Source organism: Callospermophilus lateralis, chromosome 3 (assembly GCF_048772815.1).
Source record: "Callospermophilus lateralis isolate mCalLat2 chromosome 3, mCalLat2.hap1, whole genome shotgun sequence".
Lineage (NCBI taxonomy): Eukaryota > Metazoa > Chordata > Mammalia > Rodentia > Sciuridae > Callospermophilus > Callospermophilus lateralis.
The window spans coordinates 131,381,921-131,398,954 of NC_135307.1; the positions used below are offsets into that span (position 1 = coordinate 131,381,921).

The window sequence follows — 17,034 nt, forward strand, 5'->3', positions numbered from 1 at the left end:
CCATGATGGTGGATGACAGAATTTTGAAGATTCACAATTCATATCATATACCACTTGCCATGGAACTTTAGGAGAGTCATCCCCACTCCTTCTGTGAAATGAAGAGATGAGACCAGGTGATCTTGAAGGGCCTTTCCAGCTCTGTTAGTCCAGATTTTTTTCTTTTTTTTAATTTTTTTTTATAGTTGTAGATGGACCGCATGCCTTTATTTTATTTCTTTTTTAATATTTATTTTTTAGTTGTAGTTGGACACAATCTCGTTATTTCACTTATTTATTTTTATGTGGTGTTAAGGATTTAACCCAGTGCCTCACACATGCTAGGCAAGTGCTCTGCCACTGAGCTACAGCCTCAGCCCCCCCCCGATTTTTTTTTTTTTTTTTTTAGTTTTTAGATGGACACAATATCTTTATTTTATTTTTATGTGGTGCTGAGGATCAAACCCAGTGCCTCGCGCATGCCAGGCCAGTGCACTACCACTTGAGCCACATCTCCAGCCCCCAGATTTTTTCTTGAAATGACATTTTCATGATTTTAAAAGATACACTCATTTGAAAACTAAGAAAATATTAATAAATAAACCATGAACTAGTCATATCACTTTTTTAGTCACATATTTACATTTGTATTCATTTGTATATATACATATTCATATAAAACCTATTTTGGGGCAGGGGAGATGGGATTTAACCCAGGGTCATTTTACCACTGAGATCAATCCCCAGCACTTTTTCTTCTTAATATATTTTTTAGTTGTAGGTGGACATAATAGCTTTATTTTATAATTTTTATGTGGTGCTGAGGATCAACCCCAGTGCCTCACATATGCCAGGAAACCACTCTACCACTGAGCTACAACCCCAGCACCCCAGCACTTTTTTTTAATTTTGAGATAGGGTTTCACTAAGTTGCTGAAGCTAGCCTCAAACTTTTGATCCTCCTATCTCAGCCTCTCGAGTTACTGGGATTACAGACATGGACAGCTAAAATCTGTATTTTCACAAAATTAGAACATAATATATAAACAATTTTGCAGTCTCTTTTCACTCAACAACTACCTATATAATAAGCATTTTCCTGCATTATTAAAAGTTCCAAAACTTAATACCATATGGGAACACACTTTAGCTATTCTCCCACTGTTGGACATTTACATATTTTTCACTGTCAAATTTAATGTGATGGTGAACAATTTTGTACATAAATCTTTGTCATCTTTTTTGCTTGCAGCACTAGGGATTGAACGGGTGTTCCACTACTGAGCTATAAAACCCAGCTTTTTTATTTTTTATTTTGAGGCAGGGTCTTACTACATTGCCCAGGCTGGTCTTGAACTTGAACTCCTCCTGCCTTAGCCCCCTATGCAGCAGGAATTATAGGTGTGCACCAGCACATAAAAATCTTTGACAGTGTTTCTTTAATGAATTTCTTAGGATAGGTCACTGACTATTCAATTTTTAGGTTGAAGGATTGTTAAGTTTATAAACTTAGGTTCTTATTAGCACTGTATGATGGTTGCATTTGGTCCATCACTGTGTTTTAGCATCAAAAATAATAATTAAAGGTTCTGTGGGTCTTATGATATGATTATTCTGATGGCATACTGACATGGTGCCTCTAAGAGCAGGGAGGTCGGGGCTAAAGCCAGGATTGCTATTTACTTTTTCTTTTTACAACTACCTCATTCCTCAAAGGGATGTAAAAGCACCAGTGAGTCAGCCTGAGTTTAACACAGCAGGTATCTAAATGTTTACAAATGAAGTGTGTGTAGGTTTAAATGTATTTTAACACTGTGGGTTTAGCTCAATGGTAGAGTAGATACTTAGCATACGGGAGACTATAGGTTCAATCCCCAGCATCAAGGAAAAAATAATAATAATTTTATTGAGTTATATTATAAATGTTTTTGTAGGCCGGATGTGTTGGTACAATCCAATAATCCCAGTGGCATAGGTGGCTGAGGCAGGAGGATCAGAAGTTCAAAGCCAGCCTCAGCAACTTAGCAAGGCCCTGTCTCAAAATAAAAAACAAAAAGGGTTTGGGATATGACTCAGCAGGTAAGCACCCCTGGGTTCAACCTCCAGTACCATCCCTAAAAAAGGGGGGGGTGTAAAATAAATAACCATTATTCTGATAATTATATTATCATATGATTTATATTTGCATTTATATGCTTTATTTAAAGGATCTTGTCTAAAGATCTAATACCTGGGGCTGGGGTTGTGGCTCAGTGGCAGAGTGCTTGCCTAGCATACGTGAGGCACTGGGTTCGATTCTCAGCACCACATATAAATAAGTAAAATAAGGGTCCATTGCCAACTAAAAAATATTTTCTTAAAAAAAAGATCTAATACCTATAAATGGAAAAGAAACTTAGAAAGATGTCACTAGGTTAGATATTAAGACTTTTAACAGAGTACCTGCCAGGTCAGTATTATTTCACCTTGCCCACTTTGGCTGTGAATAGAAGGGAGGTATCTCAGAAGAGGTCCTATAGCCAATCTCCATGTGCCTGGAGTTCTTGGGAATCAGACCCTATGGCTATGTGGACTACCTTGAATAGCAGTAGCTCTCCAACCTCCTTGTGGGCCAGTAAATGCACAGTTTCCAGGTACTCAAACCCAAGCCATTAATAACTTCAGACAAAGTACACATGTGAACCTCTCTTAACACATTAATGCAGAATCTGATAAAGTTCCAAAAGTATGGCCTGTCTAATAGAAATTGGTGTATTCAGACAGAAGCCAACCAGCCTGGTCACATCAACGGAAATGTAAACAAATGCCTCACAATCAACAGAGTCACACTGATTGATGCCTCGCCTCAGATGCTCCAGTCCTTAGAGGTATAATTCAATTCAGTGACCAGTGGACATTTGAAAACAGGTTACGTTTAAACTTAATAAAATCACCTTTGAGGGATAATTATAATTTTCCGATGGCTGATTATAGATTCTGAAACCAGCCCAGACAGGAAGACAAGCGTATGGTATGCTTAAGAAAAATGCAGGGCAAATCCTTGTTCCATACTTCCCTATTTAAAAGAGAAGAAAGAGAAATTCAAATGTTTACCCAAAGCATATCTAACCACAAGTAATATTTAGGATACCTCCCCATCTCAAATCATCTAAAATTTTTCTATGGATCAGACATTATATTTAAAGATATGAAGAAGAAAAGGTGAATTTAAAATGTAGGTGATAATGGGCATATCCTGTCGACAGTATTAAAAAATATATGTAATATACCATCCTGGTTTCCGGCATGCATAATAATTTTTTACCAATTTCCAAATACATTTGTTGAGTTTTCATTGTGTGTCAAGAGTTATATATGTAGCAAAGAGTTGTTAACAAGTATTTGCACACTGAATGTTGCCACAAATGCTGGAGTCAGCCTCTCTATCCTTCAAAAAGTTAGGAATCTGTGATACTTAACTGTCATAATTGTTCAATGCACTCTTCTGAAATCTGCTTAAAGGCATTTCTTAAAAGTCAAGATTACAGAAAGGAACAGGAATAATTTTACAGAACAGGTTTTTTATAATCTTGAAATCTCTTAGTTCTCTAATAACCAAAATAATCTACATATTGTTTTTAAAAATCCCCATTATTGCAGAAAAGGAAAGTGAATTTTAAGATAAAGTTTCTTACCTACAATGTTTCCAGGCACAAAAACAACAATACTCATTATAATGGATCCTACCCAATATAGGCCAATGGTTCTATAACTTTCCCTGTAACAAATAAAAAAAAAATCTTGACTTAGCACACTTGTCTTAGAGTATTATTAGAAAAGACTATCCTCAATATTATGTTTTATTCTAACTAGTACATGAATTAAGAATAATAAATCAAACAAAAGGAATCCTAGCAATCAAACATCATCTCCATATGTAATACACTACAGAACCTTCTTTGTATCCCTTTGAATAAGAAATTATTCTTAACTACCTCAATCTGCTGTTAAATTACAATGTATTCATCACTGTCACAGAACTCCCTGTTAGATGTAAAAGAGCATGAAAAGGAAGAGAAAGTTAAAAGAAGAAAAGAAACTGGATCCATATTTTAAATCATTGTAAGTATGAGTAACAATACAAAACGCACTTTCCCTTGGCAACAGAGTTTTGTCCAAAGCCCCAAAAGTAGAGATAGTACATGACACATATTCCATGTTTTAAAGGAGCTGCTAGACATATACCCACAATCTTCAATGTTGGATTATTGGTTGAAATGTTCCTTCAACTGATAACCCGATAACTCAACTTCATACAATAAAGGAGGCTATGGAAAGCTCAAAAGAAGATTCTCTGAAGGGTACAGAAGTGGAGAACACTATGTGCTTTCTGCCCTATCCCAGTCCCAAGCCAAATGCAGCCAACCCCATGAGTACCTTTCACAATGACGTGTATTGTCCATAAAGGAACAAACAAGAATTAGCTGGAGCTATCCTTGAGTGTATGATGAGAAAGGGGGAACAGCCAATCAAGCATCACTTCAACCTTAGATGGGGCAGAAATGCATGACTTTCTCTAACCTGGAGCCAAAGGAAAGCCTGGGAAGGTAGCTGGAGCCATCTTGAAAGAAGCCTCCCCAAAGAGTGTGCCTTGTGGGATATGGAAAGAAGTTATGGGTAAACTGTCATGGACAGGAGAGTCAAATTCAGCCAGACAGCATTGCTTACTTCAGGAACTAGAACAATGCAGAGGTTCTTGCCATAGTGGTCTCCAAAGAGCCCATATAGGTGTCCCACAAAACACAGCATTTCATGGTACAAAACACTAGTACCCAGAAAACAGCAACTGTCACATAAGACTCCCCCTCTTTCTTTAATCCTACGGACATACACTCCCAGAGTAGGCAGCCACAGAGAGTTGAAAAGGACTGTGACTAAACTCTCCCAAGGCTGGGTGAAGGTCCCCAAATCTCAGAACTACACCTGGCAGTGGGGAAAAGCTTTAAAATGAGATTGAAGTTTTGAATCAGAATGTGCTGAGCTTGAATTCCTGAAAATGAGACTTGTTCTTATTAGAAAACATGATCAGAAAGCTAAAAGTCAGACTGCCTGAGCTTCACTAGGGTGGGGAAGCAATCCCAGGACACATTAAAAAAGGCAGTGGTGCAAGGAAAATAAAGCCACATTGGACATGTACCTGCAGAACTTATATTCAGGTCCAAATGTACCTGACTGTATTTGCCTCTCTAAATACATGTTCCTTACATACCTATTTATCTTTGCTAAGAGAGCAAAGGCACACACAGCAGGCAAACAGACTTACTCCCAAGCTATGGCTGCCACCATCACTAGGTACATCAGATAATGAGCAGATCCATCCCAGTAGCAGATCATGTGCCCATAGGCAGTATTCAGATATGGTTCACCCTAAAGAAAACATTAAAAAGTCCATTTTAAATACTCAGTTAAATGCTGAACCCCAGATCTATTCTGCAAGTAAAATAAAACAGCAGAACTACTTGGTATTAGTCTTCTAGAATGAAACTATTCCTACTCAATTGGTAGGAACTTGAAAATATAACTTTATCCTGTAGCTGCCAAAACTAGTGACTGCCACAAGAGTTTAAAAAAAAAAAAAAAAAAAAAAAACTATGACAGATGAACATACATCAATACAAAGGCAGATGGCAGTGTGAGCCATCCTGGCTGCATGGCCAACTCACTGAAGCCAGAGGTACTTGATTATGGCCAGAGGGGTAGCCAAGACCCTGCTTACTGGCTGGCATTTTCATACTGATCCCATGACTAGCTGGGATGATCATAGAGAGAGAAACTCATGCCCCTCTTACTTCCAGCGAGACAACACTGAACTCATAGCTTCCCACCAACCTTTCATTCAACCCTCCCATCAGCCCTATGGTATGGACACAACTAATTCCATTTCACAGTGGGGAAACAGGCTTTAAGAGGTTACAAGACTTGCCTATAGTCATGAAATGAGTATATAGCAGAAACTGTACTCCCAAGAAGACTCATACTTCTGAGAAATTTTTAATTTTAGGAATTTTACAAAGATGAGATTATATAATAAACCACATTTCCCTTGTCCAGGTGGCTACTACAATATCACTGTCAAATATGCCTGGTTTTTACTGTCTTTCTGCCTCCACTTTCTTTTTTTTCTTTCTTCTCCCATGTGCATGTTCTCATGGCTTGTTTCATGTTTCCCTAATATGCCTTAAGTCTTTAATAATTTTATTTATTTATTTATTTATTTTATTTTGCGGTGCTGGGAATTGAACCCAGGATCTCACACAAGCCAGACAAGTGCTCTGCCACTGAACCTTAAGTCCTTTCTACAATAAGAAGAGTGCAGATCAATCAGCTAACCAAGCCAGGCATTCTCTCAAGCTTCACACTTCCCTGGGACAAAGGAATGCTCTATCACCTTTCCCCACAAATCAAAATCGTATCAGAGGAGGAAACATCACCAAAATTATACTTCCGCACCACTGCCTGGCCCACATCATTTCTCTCTATATCATGCCCTGACTAGATCATTAATACCATTTCATTTCATGGTTTCAATCATTCACACCTACACACCTGGCTCCCAGAGACAGTGCAGGCCTATCCTGGTGGCTGGATGGACATCTTTAGCAGAATGGTTCATGAGCCCTTCAAATTCATTGGAACTCCTCCAATTCATCAGTTTCTCCCCTCAACCAGCACCCCACCTCACCTCTATGTTAACAGCAATGCCACTCAACTTCCCAGGTCAAAACAACAGGATCTCGATATTCATTCATTCATTCATTCATTCTCTCTCTCCCCTTCCCTTCTTCCCCCCTCCCCCTGCCCCAGGTCTTTTCTTTTCCTAATTCCTTGCTCTCCTACAGTCTTTTGGCAAATCCTGTCAGTTTTCTCTCTCTGGTGTCATCCCACACAATCCTTTCTCTTCATTTCAGCCCTGTCAAGCCTCAGTGTCCCTTCCTGAACCACTGCTACATTTCCAAATGATCTCCCTGTCTCTCCCCTCCTTCTCAGCCAACACTGCTGTTGGATGAAGAGTCATGTAGCCTGACTCTTGGCATGTCACTCTGCTCTAAAACTGTTCAAAGCATGTTGCTGCTTACAGGAAAAGCCCCATCCCCTCTATACAGCTTCCATGTCTCCAGAGTCTGGCATATGACCTTACTACTATTCCATCCAAATTCCTCTTCTCATGCCCCATCTGCCCCAATGCTTACCACCCTCATCAGCTTGACCTCTAACCTTTTGGTCAGCCACCTCCCTCCTGAAGCCTTCCTCTTCTGGACCTAGTGGCCTGGCTCTCTGGGTTTCTCTTATGTGTCTTTCTACCTGTCACAATTCACTTCAGAGGCTCCTCCTCTCCTGGCCCCAGTTTCCAAAGTTCTGACAGCTGCCTTCTCTCCACATCTCCCAGATAAGTTCCTCTCCTTTCAGATCTGCTGGTACCAACTATATTCAGATAGCCCCCAAATCTGCCAGGACCATTCCTTGGAGCTCAAAATTTACAAAGTTCTATTAACTGGAACATCTGCCAAGATGTCCCTCAAGCACCTGAAACTCCACATGTCCTCAATGAATTCAGCACCATCCCTGCAAACCTGTACCCAGGAGAAGACACATGGTATTTCTCTCTAAGCCTTTACCCAAGTAGTCCTTTCTCCTTGGAATGCCTTCCCATCTCTCTGGGCCATCCAAAAGTTTCTCATCCTCTCCCATGGACATTTAAAAAATAGGTATAATAATGTCACCAACTTGATAAGGCCTTCCCTGGCTATTTCCATGGTTAGGTCCTCTGTGCCTCAGATGAGCCTCTATCACTGCACCTAGGACAATCCCCACCACGCAATGAGCCCCTGGACAATAGGAAGCAGATCTTGTGACCCAAGTCTACTTCAACAGATGCCTCTGATTTACTAACACCAGCATTCTTCCAAATTCTAAAGCAGGAACCAGGAAGTCATCTTGGGCCTTACCCCTACTTCACCCCCAACTTGTCACCAAGTCCTATTCATTCCAGCCAAATGCTCTGAAGCTCACCCCCTCCCTATTTCCCAGGTGCTGCCTTTGTTTGACCACCTTCACGTCTTGCTGCCTCAGAAGAAACCTTACTGGTGTTCCATCATGACATTGACCCTTCCCCCCATAATCCCATCCTTCCCAAAGCTGACTGCCTTCCCTAATTTAAAATTTCACCTCATGAACAGGATAACACCCAAACCCCCTTAGGTGGCATACAAAGCCCCCCATTATTTGAAACAGATGAAGATATGCTTTTGGCCCTGCTTATTTCCTGTGTGACCTTGAGTTAGTCACTTACATCTAGTCCACCATAAAATAAAATAGGACTAGCTCCCTCAAGTGCCATGATTTGGTTGGAGGTGGGGTAAATCATCATAATCAAATCACTTAAGTACCTCAGTGTTTGGTACCTTGCAAATTTGAGACCAGTTTGCACTTTCTGAGATTAATACATTAACAGACACACAAAAACTAAATTCATCTACAGTTCCTCTTTTAAAGGGAAAAGATAAGTCATGTGGTGGGTCAGGAATGAGGGAAGAGTTATGAGAGCAGAACATTTGAAGAAATTGCTTCCCAATTCCCATGATCTCAACTTATCCTTCAGCTTCACTTATCGTGTGAGCAAAGCCTAAATTTATGATAGGAAATGATGCAATGTATCAGACCTGTTTACAGTAAATGAGAGGACTGAATGATGTGGCCCAGGTTGCTGACCATTTGGTTTAAGCCTCACAATCACTAAGCAATTCCGTACCTCTCGCAGGTAATGTGTCATGAACCCGTCAATGATGCCATCTTGTTCCAGTCCTATGATGAGGTTCACCACGCTGGTAAATCCAAAAACTGCATACACTAGGTCAAACAAAGCAGCAGTTTAAAAAGCAGTAGTGCAGAAAATAATTACTAAGAGCTTGGCATTTGCTAAGAATAAATGGAATGTTTCTGATGTTTTCCAGAAAATGCTGGGGACAGTTGTCAACACAGACCAGCAGACCACACCTGTCTATTTTCAGGATCTCCCCATGCCCGCCCAAGAACTCTCACTGACGGAGCACGAGTCATCGGGATGAAGAATGACAAAGCTACCACTGACTCATCCCACCTATGCAGCAGGAACAAAGGCAATAACGGAGTGGCTAAAGAAGCAAACCAGTGACCGCCAGATTTAAGATAATAACAGAAGAGGTGAATCATCTCAATGATTACCACACAGGCTAACTCACAGTGTGTCCCAGGTGTTTGCCTATTTCATAATGGCGATGCCAAGGAGATAAGTGGCTTATGTGCAAATAACTATATCTTTAAGAAAATAGGCCAGTGATTTCAAAAAATGAATACTTATGAGACAGTATAATTGAACATGAAAGAAGGAGAGCTGTCATATCTTAGAGAATCTTATTAATAATGAGTTGTATGAAACTCCCAAATGGGCTTAAAACTACAAGCAACAAATAAGCCAAGGAATAGTACTTCTTAAACAGTAGGAGACAAATGCAGCATGTTTTAGTCTGTCAAAAAAGCTGCCTCCCTCAATACTGGGAATGGAATCCAGGGGTGCTCTACCACCTAACATCATTTGCATTTTCAGACAGGGTCCCACTAAGTTGCACAGGCTGGCCTCCAACTTGCAAGCTGTAAAGAGCCAAGACTAGAGGGTAGAGAGTACAGGAGAATGGGGGAGATATCAGTAAGTTAAGTGTGGGCTCCATGGGGTGTGAATGGAGAGGAGACAGCAGCAGGAGTCTAGTCTGGGAAGGGAGGCTCTGGGAACAGATCAGAGCAAGTGGAGCAGTGCAAGGGAAAGGCCATGGACTTTGATATCAGACTGGCCTAGCTCATCTACCAACCAGCCATAAAACCTTAGGCAACTAACATAATTTCTCTAAGCTTCAGAGTTTTTTATATATGAATTGGGGAAAACAAGTCACTCACAATTCTTCTGACCCACCTTTGCCAAGGCCTGCTGTGGACAGAGAATGCTCCCTATGCCTATGATGATGAGCTCAGCCATATGGCCTGCTTTGGCCAGCAGAATATGGATGGAAGTGACAGTAGTCACCTCCAAGCCAAGGCCTTAAGGGACATCACTTTATTTCTACTAGCCCCTCTCAGCCTCCATATCTGCCATGAAGCTGGCACGGCCTGGGGAGCTACTGATCCAAGAACAAGGGGACACATGGAAAAACCCTGAATTTAACCCACAGCCTGAAGCATAGTGGCCCCAGCCAACTCACAGACATGTAAGCAAGGAAAAAAAAAAAAAAAAAGGTTTGTTGTTGTATGACACTGATATTTGGGGAGTGTTTGATATCAGCATTACTGAAGCAGAAACTAAACAAATAAGATGCGAAGCACAGGAAGCACTCAGAGGCCACTAACAGCTTTGCTTGAGGCAGCATCCACAATGAAAGAGCCTGGGCTTTGGGGTCAGTGCAGTTCTCACTAGCCTATGTGACCCTGACCATATTTCTAAACATCTCTGAGCTAGCATCTTCATTTGCAAGTGGAAGGATGTTTGTTGTAAGGATTAAATAAAATAACACTGCTACTGTGCTCTGAGCCTTCCCAGGTATGCTGTGGGTGCCAATCAATAGCATTTTTGTTTATTTAACATGTGTATGTTTGTCAGGCATTGATCTAAGCACGTTACAAATATTACGTTATTTAATGTTTTACATACCCCCATGGTAGGTATTATTATTTTCTTTTTCATACAAATGTGCAGACTGAGGCACTGAATAGCTAAGTTCCACGCCAGGCAAAGGGGACTACAAGAACCAGGTTGAAGATAGGACGGTCCAGCAAGGCGAGAGGTAGGAGCATGTTGAGGGATCAGAGGGTAAAGAACAGAGGCAAGTCTGGCCCTGGCAGTATCTTTCTACCAGGGAGGCCATAGCTTATGGGAGAGGCCATAGCTTAAAGGCAAGGCGACACTGTCTGTCCTAAAACACCCTTGCACTTTAAGCCACTGTTACCAGTAGGCCCAGAGTTTTCACAACCAATGAAGAAAATGTAACTTGAGAGCGAAGTATTATTATCAAGTGGACATAATGGAGACATACCATAGAACAGCGGGTCCCGGGGCGGTTTTCTTTTGACGAGAACACGAGACAACAGGGCTACCAGGAGCAGGATAAGGGCAGCAACCCCTACAATTGTCCAGGAACTGCAACAACCAGAACAGGGAGGTGGTCACTTATCAAAATAAACACAATTGTGCCTGGAATTTCCTGCCCATTGAATGCATTGCTTCCAGCACTACATAATTCATACATAATTCTGCCTCTGCCTACAGCTCAGGCCCTATGGAGTTTATTTGCCTCTGGGCCAAAGACTTATGACTTCCAGGGAACACAGCCCATAGAAGAAATTCTCCTTTCTTCCCACCTGTCTCACTTTCACAAGATGAATCTGGAGCTGCCTCTGCCCTACTCTACCCTGTCCCTGAGATGGCTATTGCCCTGATTCCTATTCTTCCCACCCTTTCCCCTGGCATCTGACAGGCCTAACCACTAAATCAGCCACCTCCCTCAGGGCCAGCCAGAAATCCTCAGAATGAGCTCCAGGGAACATACAGGCATTACGACTACACACACCTTTCAGGGGGACAAGGCATATTGTGCACTCCTTTGTGGCAGGTACTCCTGCAGTCCTGGGGGTACTGGATAAACAGAAAAGAAGCCCTAATCTATGTGCAGGGACCCATCTCAATAGAATCTGAGTCATGACCAACAAGGTCACCTCTAGTTCTAAGGAGACACTCTCCCTCCTGCGTCCCTAGCACTGACAGTGCTTCCAGTTATAGATAAAGAACCACCTAGCCACTCCAATAGCCTGCTACACCAGAACCCTCTTACAATCCCTTAGAGCTGCTACAAGCTCCACTCCTCAGCTGACACCCCTCCACACCACCACAGCCCAACATTAGAACCTTCGGATAACGTTCACCATATGCCCCTGGGAAAGAGGAAGAAGATTATGAAGAGAGGGAAGGAAAATGGATGGATAGACTGAAGGATGAATAGATAACCAGTTTTATGAAAAGAAAATGATGACTGTGCCAGTATGCATGTGAAAAACAAAACAGGAGGTTTCTGATGGTGCACATCAGTGGATACTCCAAGTTCCTCCAAAAGGTATGAGTTGAAGGAGGAGGAAGCTGATGAGGGTCAAGAACATGATGCTGGATAGTGAAGAGGGAAAAGGCTGGTGTGCTATATAAGCTGCAAAGTGATTTAACAATGAGCAGCCTGAGGCAGGTGATTAGCAGACAACCCTTTTCCCTGATCTGACCAACGGCCCAAACTCAATGCCTGCATAATCACATGGCTGGTGCTTTTCTGGAGAATGAGAAGCAGTGTAACTGGTTCACAGCATCCTCTCATACTCTCCACCTCTAGAGGAGGAGGAAAGAATAAAGGAAACTGGGGCAGCAGATCATCTCTGCCTAGCAGCACTGTCCCCAAAGACCCTCTTCTGACAGCTAAGAGCAGTATCTGCTCAAAACAGGCAGAAACAGGTCCAAAAGGAACTCTGGGGAATGGATAAGAGCTGCAACTAACTCAAAGGTGAAAGGGTTGTTAGTCTTGAGGGTAGGATGATCAATGACACCAATCTATGAATAGATGTCTACAGAGAGGGGGCATGTATGGATGAGAATGAGCAAAGTATGTGTGTGAGTGAAAGAGAGAGACCCCAATTCTTTCCTGAACCTTCACTATTTCCTTTTTCTATTTCTCAGACTTTCATTCCCACCAGAAATGAAGGAAGCTCAAGTTAACGAAGTCAAGCATCACTGTAAAGCTCCTGTGCACAAGATGCTGAGCTGGGCAGGACAACACTAAGGTGAACTGTACCCTGGGAAGTTAAACTCTGACCACAAGAAAGAAACACTTATGGGAAAGGTGCAGTTAAGGGACCAGGTGGGCAAAAAGCAGAGAAAAATCTTTCACTTGGAAGAAGGGTCTACTACAAAAGGAAGCAGAATCTTACTCTGGCCACAGAGCCCAGGTGTGCTTCAACATTCAACAATAGAGAGGAAAGAGAGGGTACAGCATGAGAAGGGGCAAGTTATAAGGGTGTTCAAGGGGCAAAGACAGTCTGGTGAGGCTGAAGCACTAGCTAGGTGAGCTGGAGGTGAAGGCTGAGCCTCAGAGATATACAGAGGGCTGGGGGGAGGGGAGGATACCTTTGCCACAGTCCAGTAATAGACGGCCAGCCCCAAGGAGAACTGAAAGGAGGGAATGGACACTAGACTAGCCCTGAACTTGTGGGGAAGGAGATAGAAGAAAGGGATTGGAGAAAGAAGAGCCAGGGGTCAAAGGCCATGGGATTTTAACCTGCAATAGGAAAAGAAGGATAGTTGGAACTTATTATTGATAACACTGTAGGACTTAACAATGTGATCAATAATGCACAGTGGTATATAATTCAGTCTGTATTCAGTTAGTGCCGTTTCCATTTTCCCTGTGGCTGAGGCCCAAACCTCAGGGTCGTCCTCAAATCCTCTCTTTACTTCTATGCAATCCTTCTGCAGCAGGCAGCTCTCCCTCTGAATTTCCACCACACCCATCCACTTCCTTTCCCAACTTTGCTCTTTGTTCCCCTGCCTGCAAGGATTTATCCCCACATCTTGCTGTAGCTAAAGTGTCACCTTCTCCAAGAAGCCTTCCCTAACCACCAGCCCCCTTCTTAACCATCCTAGCTTATTGTCATGATAGCATGTTACTGTTTATGTATTTGTTGATGTCTCTTTCAATACATGCCACCCAACTTTTTCTTGCCTATTCATAGCTATGTCCCCAGCACAAAGCACATAGGTATTCACTGCACTGGAACTGTCCATAGGCTATTTCAGAAGCACAGGGTCCCTGTGTACTATATGGAGAGGCACATAACCCAGAGCTGCTTCTTCCAGAAAATGCCTTGGGTCAGATCAAGGGCAGACACCACCAGTACCCAATGAGTGAGTGCTCCATTCAGGTGCTGTCTGGATAAGGTGACCACAGAAGCGAGAGAGAAGTCACTACCCTATGTGCAGACACTTGTCTGCTACCTGGAAGTCTGGAGGGGGTTCGCAGGGTACAGACTGATGCAATTTCCTTAGCACCAACTGCTGTGAGAAACAGAGCAGGTTACTTCCTCCTCCCCCCTCCCCACAGCAACCAAAATCATCAGGCACGAAGGCTGGCTCCTTTCCATTGCCCTCCCAGGCCTTCAGCTGCCCATGGGGGAAGGTGTTGGTTAGTCAGTAATCCCTTCAGAGAAGTGGGAGGCAGAGCTTTGATCCAAAGCTTGTGCTGCCTCCTTCAGTCCCACCCATATCCTTAGCATTGATCTGACCTGCCTCTACTCCCCGCCCCCATCTTATCTTCCATTCATAATGCCCTTTCACAGTTCTCACCGGATCTCAACAGGATGCAAATTTAGTCCATTTGACAGACCAGAGCACTGAGGCCAGGCTACCCCATTAGTGGCAAGGCCAGTCCTAGCACTAGGGCTATTCTGCTAGTCATTTACAACAGCTTCTAAAATTAAGAAATGGTAAGTATGTGAAAGTCCTTACATGGAAACATTTTTGTGAAATGGGAACGGAATAAGACACACGCAAGATACCATGGCCAAGCTCGTAGTTTCCGTGTTTGTTCTGCAGACCACTGGCCCTGAGCTCCTTAAGGGCAGGAGAATTGCCCAACTGACCTCTATAACCCCGGCACGGTGTGACACGGAGCGGGCGCCCAGCACTTGGTCCCTAATTGCACAGGTCTGGGCAAGGGCCCCGCCAGTGCGATCCTCGGGGGTTTCTCCCGCTCTACCCCGGAGGGCAGAACCCCTGGGGCGGGCGCAACTCTGCCCAGCAGCCTGTGGTCCAAGACCCATCCGAAAAGTTGCCGAGTCTCCCGCGTGAGGACCTGACTCTCGCCGACCCCCGACGCGCCCCCAGCCGCGTCCGCTCACTTACTCCTGGTGGGCCGCCAGGTGGTTGAAGATGTAGGTGACCGGGATGGCTGAGAGGGACAGCACGAACACCCCGGTGGCCGCAGAGGCACTCATCGCCGCCGCCGAGCCGCTCGCCCTTCACCGCATCCCTCCAGGCGCCCCGCCCCGGCTTCCGGCGGCGCCCGCGCCCCTCGGCGTCGGCCCTTGCAGACGCCCGCCCCGCGCCAGGCGCCGCGCCCTGCCGCACCGCACCCTCAGCGGTCCCCTCCGCGGACCTGCAGTGTACCCGGGACCCAGAAGCGCCGGCCGGGATGTGCTTGGCTGCGGCGCAGTCTGGGAAGGCGTCTTCGCTATGCTCCTGCCAGGATTCAGCGGCTAGTGGGACCGCGTTGAGGGCGGCGACACCCGCCGCCGGGGACAGGTGACCCTGGTGGGGCCACTCACTCTGCGAGAAGGCAGCGGACCGGGCTAGAGGCGCTTTCCCCAGCCCTGGGCACAGCGGGAGCTGGTCATCTACGAGTTGGAGAGACGCTGGACTGAGCTGGGGGCCAGCGGTGGGTGGAGCCAGGCCCCAGGGTGCCAGAGAGGGCAGGGCCCGAGAGATAGTCCACGGGGAAGCCCACGGCCCTGAGACCGGGAGGTGCAAATACTCTGGAATCGTGGAACTACTCTGCCCAACAGCTTTCAGCCGGCCACAAGCACAGCTCCTGTGCAGAGTGGAATCCCTGCTTTAAATCCTGGCTGCCCACTCATCAGCTGTTGACCTTTATCAAGTTACTTAACCTCTCTGTGTCTTTTTCCTATCTGTGAAATGTCGATAACCTGCTCCATGGTGTGATTTTTGGAATAACGGAGTTAAATGTGTAAAGTGCTTACCCTGCACTGCTCAGCGTGCTCCCTTCTCCTGCAATCCCCTGTCCCCGCCCACCACCACCTTTTTTTCTTTTTTAATTAAAATTGACCCTGTAAAAAATGTCAAGACTTAAAGAGACTAGAGCAGCATATATCTAGTAAGTGTCCCTGGAAGCCAGGTTAGGACCAGCTAGCCTTCACTAGGCCCAGCATGGTATAAAGACTGGAAGACAACGTCTCTCCTCAGAATATTGTCATATGCTTACTGATTAAGGAGAATAATGAATACTTTTGTTCTGACTGACTGCTTTTTGCAGATGGTGGTAAGTCAGAAAGCCTCCAGGGGCTAACCCTGGATTGACCCGAGGCTGGGGAAGGGTTAAGAACCAAGTTTTAGAGGGAGAACATCTCAGCCTTGGAAGGATATAATGGCAGGTCTTATGTCCTTAAAATTGATAGAGAACTCAAGAGGCCATTTGGCTCTTTTTAGACATGAGGAAAATGAGTCACAAAGAGGTTATGACCTACTCCAGGGCTATTCAACTTTTCAAAAGCCAGCTCTCCTCATCCTCTGACTTAGCTCCTTTTAAAGTCTTCTCCAACTCTGAGCACATAATGATAAAATCTTGGCCCAAACTGTGACATATCCACATTTTCTTCAAGAGATATCCTTACCTGTAACCTGGACATCACCCTCAATGAATGATCTTTTTAGATCATTGTCTAATGAAAATATACGCCATTACTGTGAACCCCATGTATACTTTAAATTCTCTAATAGCCACATTAAAAAGATAAAAAGAACCAGATGGAATTCCATTTTAGTAATATATTTTATTTTGCTCAATGTATCCAAAAAGATCATTTCAACAAGTCATCAATATGAAATATATTGAGATTAATGAGACTTTTTTCATTCTATGTCTTTGAACTCCTTGGTGTATTTGACACAGCACATCTCAGTTCAGACTAGCCACATTTCAAGTACTCAATCAAGTGGCTAGTGGCTTTTTTATTAGACACTGCAGTTCTAGATGTCCTCCTAACATATTGACCTGACTTTAATCATGCTCTCTGCTACTATAAGGATAAGTGTGAGGGATGGGGTTGTGGCTCAGTGATAGAGCATTTGCCTCACATGTGTAAGGCACTGGGTTCAATATTCGGCACCACATATAAATAAATGAATAAAATAAAGGTCCATCAATAACTTTTAAAAGTTTTTTTAAA

General features: G+C 43.7%; 1 protein-coding gene across 1 annotated transcript in view; it reads right to left on the reverse strand.

The window, feature by feature from the left end:
* Tm6sf1 (transmembrane 6 superfamily member 1) overlaps positions 1 to 15,166 on the reverse strand; it is a 26,390-nt gene extending 11,224 nt beyond the window's left edge. Inside the window, exons 1-6 of the mRNA XM_076851280.1 lie at positions 14,975 to 15,166; positions 11,076 to 11,179; positions 8,768 to 8,865; positions 5,282 to 5,385; positions 3,654 to 3,736; positions 2,913 to 3,034 (exon numbers count right to left, since the gene is read on the reverse strand). Coding sequence (XP_076707395.1) covers positions 2,913 to 3,034; positions 3,654 to 3,736; positions 5,282 to 5,385; positions 8,768 to 8,865; positions 11,076 to 11,179; positions 14,975 to 15,066 — 603 coding nt within the window. The 5' untranslated portion in view covers positions 15,067 to 15,166. The remainder of the gene's footprint in view (positions 1 to 2,912; positions 3,035 to 3,653; positions 3,737 to 5,281; positions 5,386 to 8,767; positions 8,866 to 11,075; positions 11,180 to 14,974) is intronic.
* Positions 15,167 to 17,034: the final 1,868 nt, after the last annotated feature.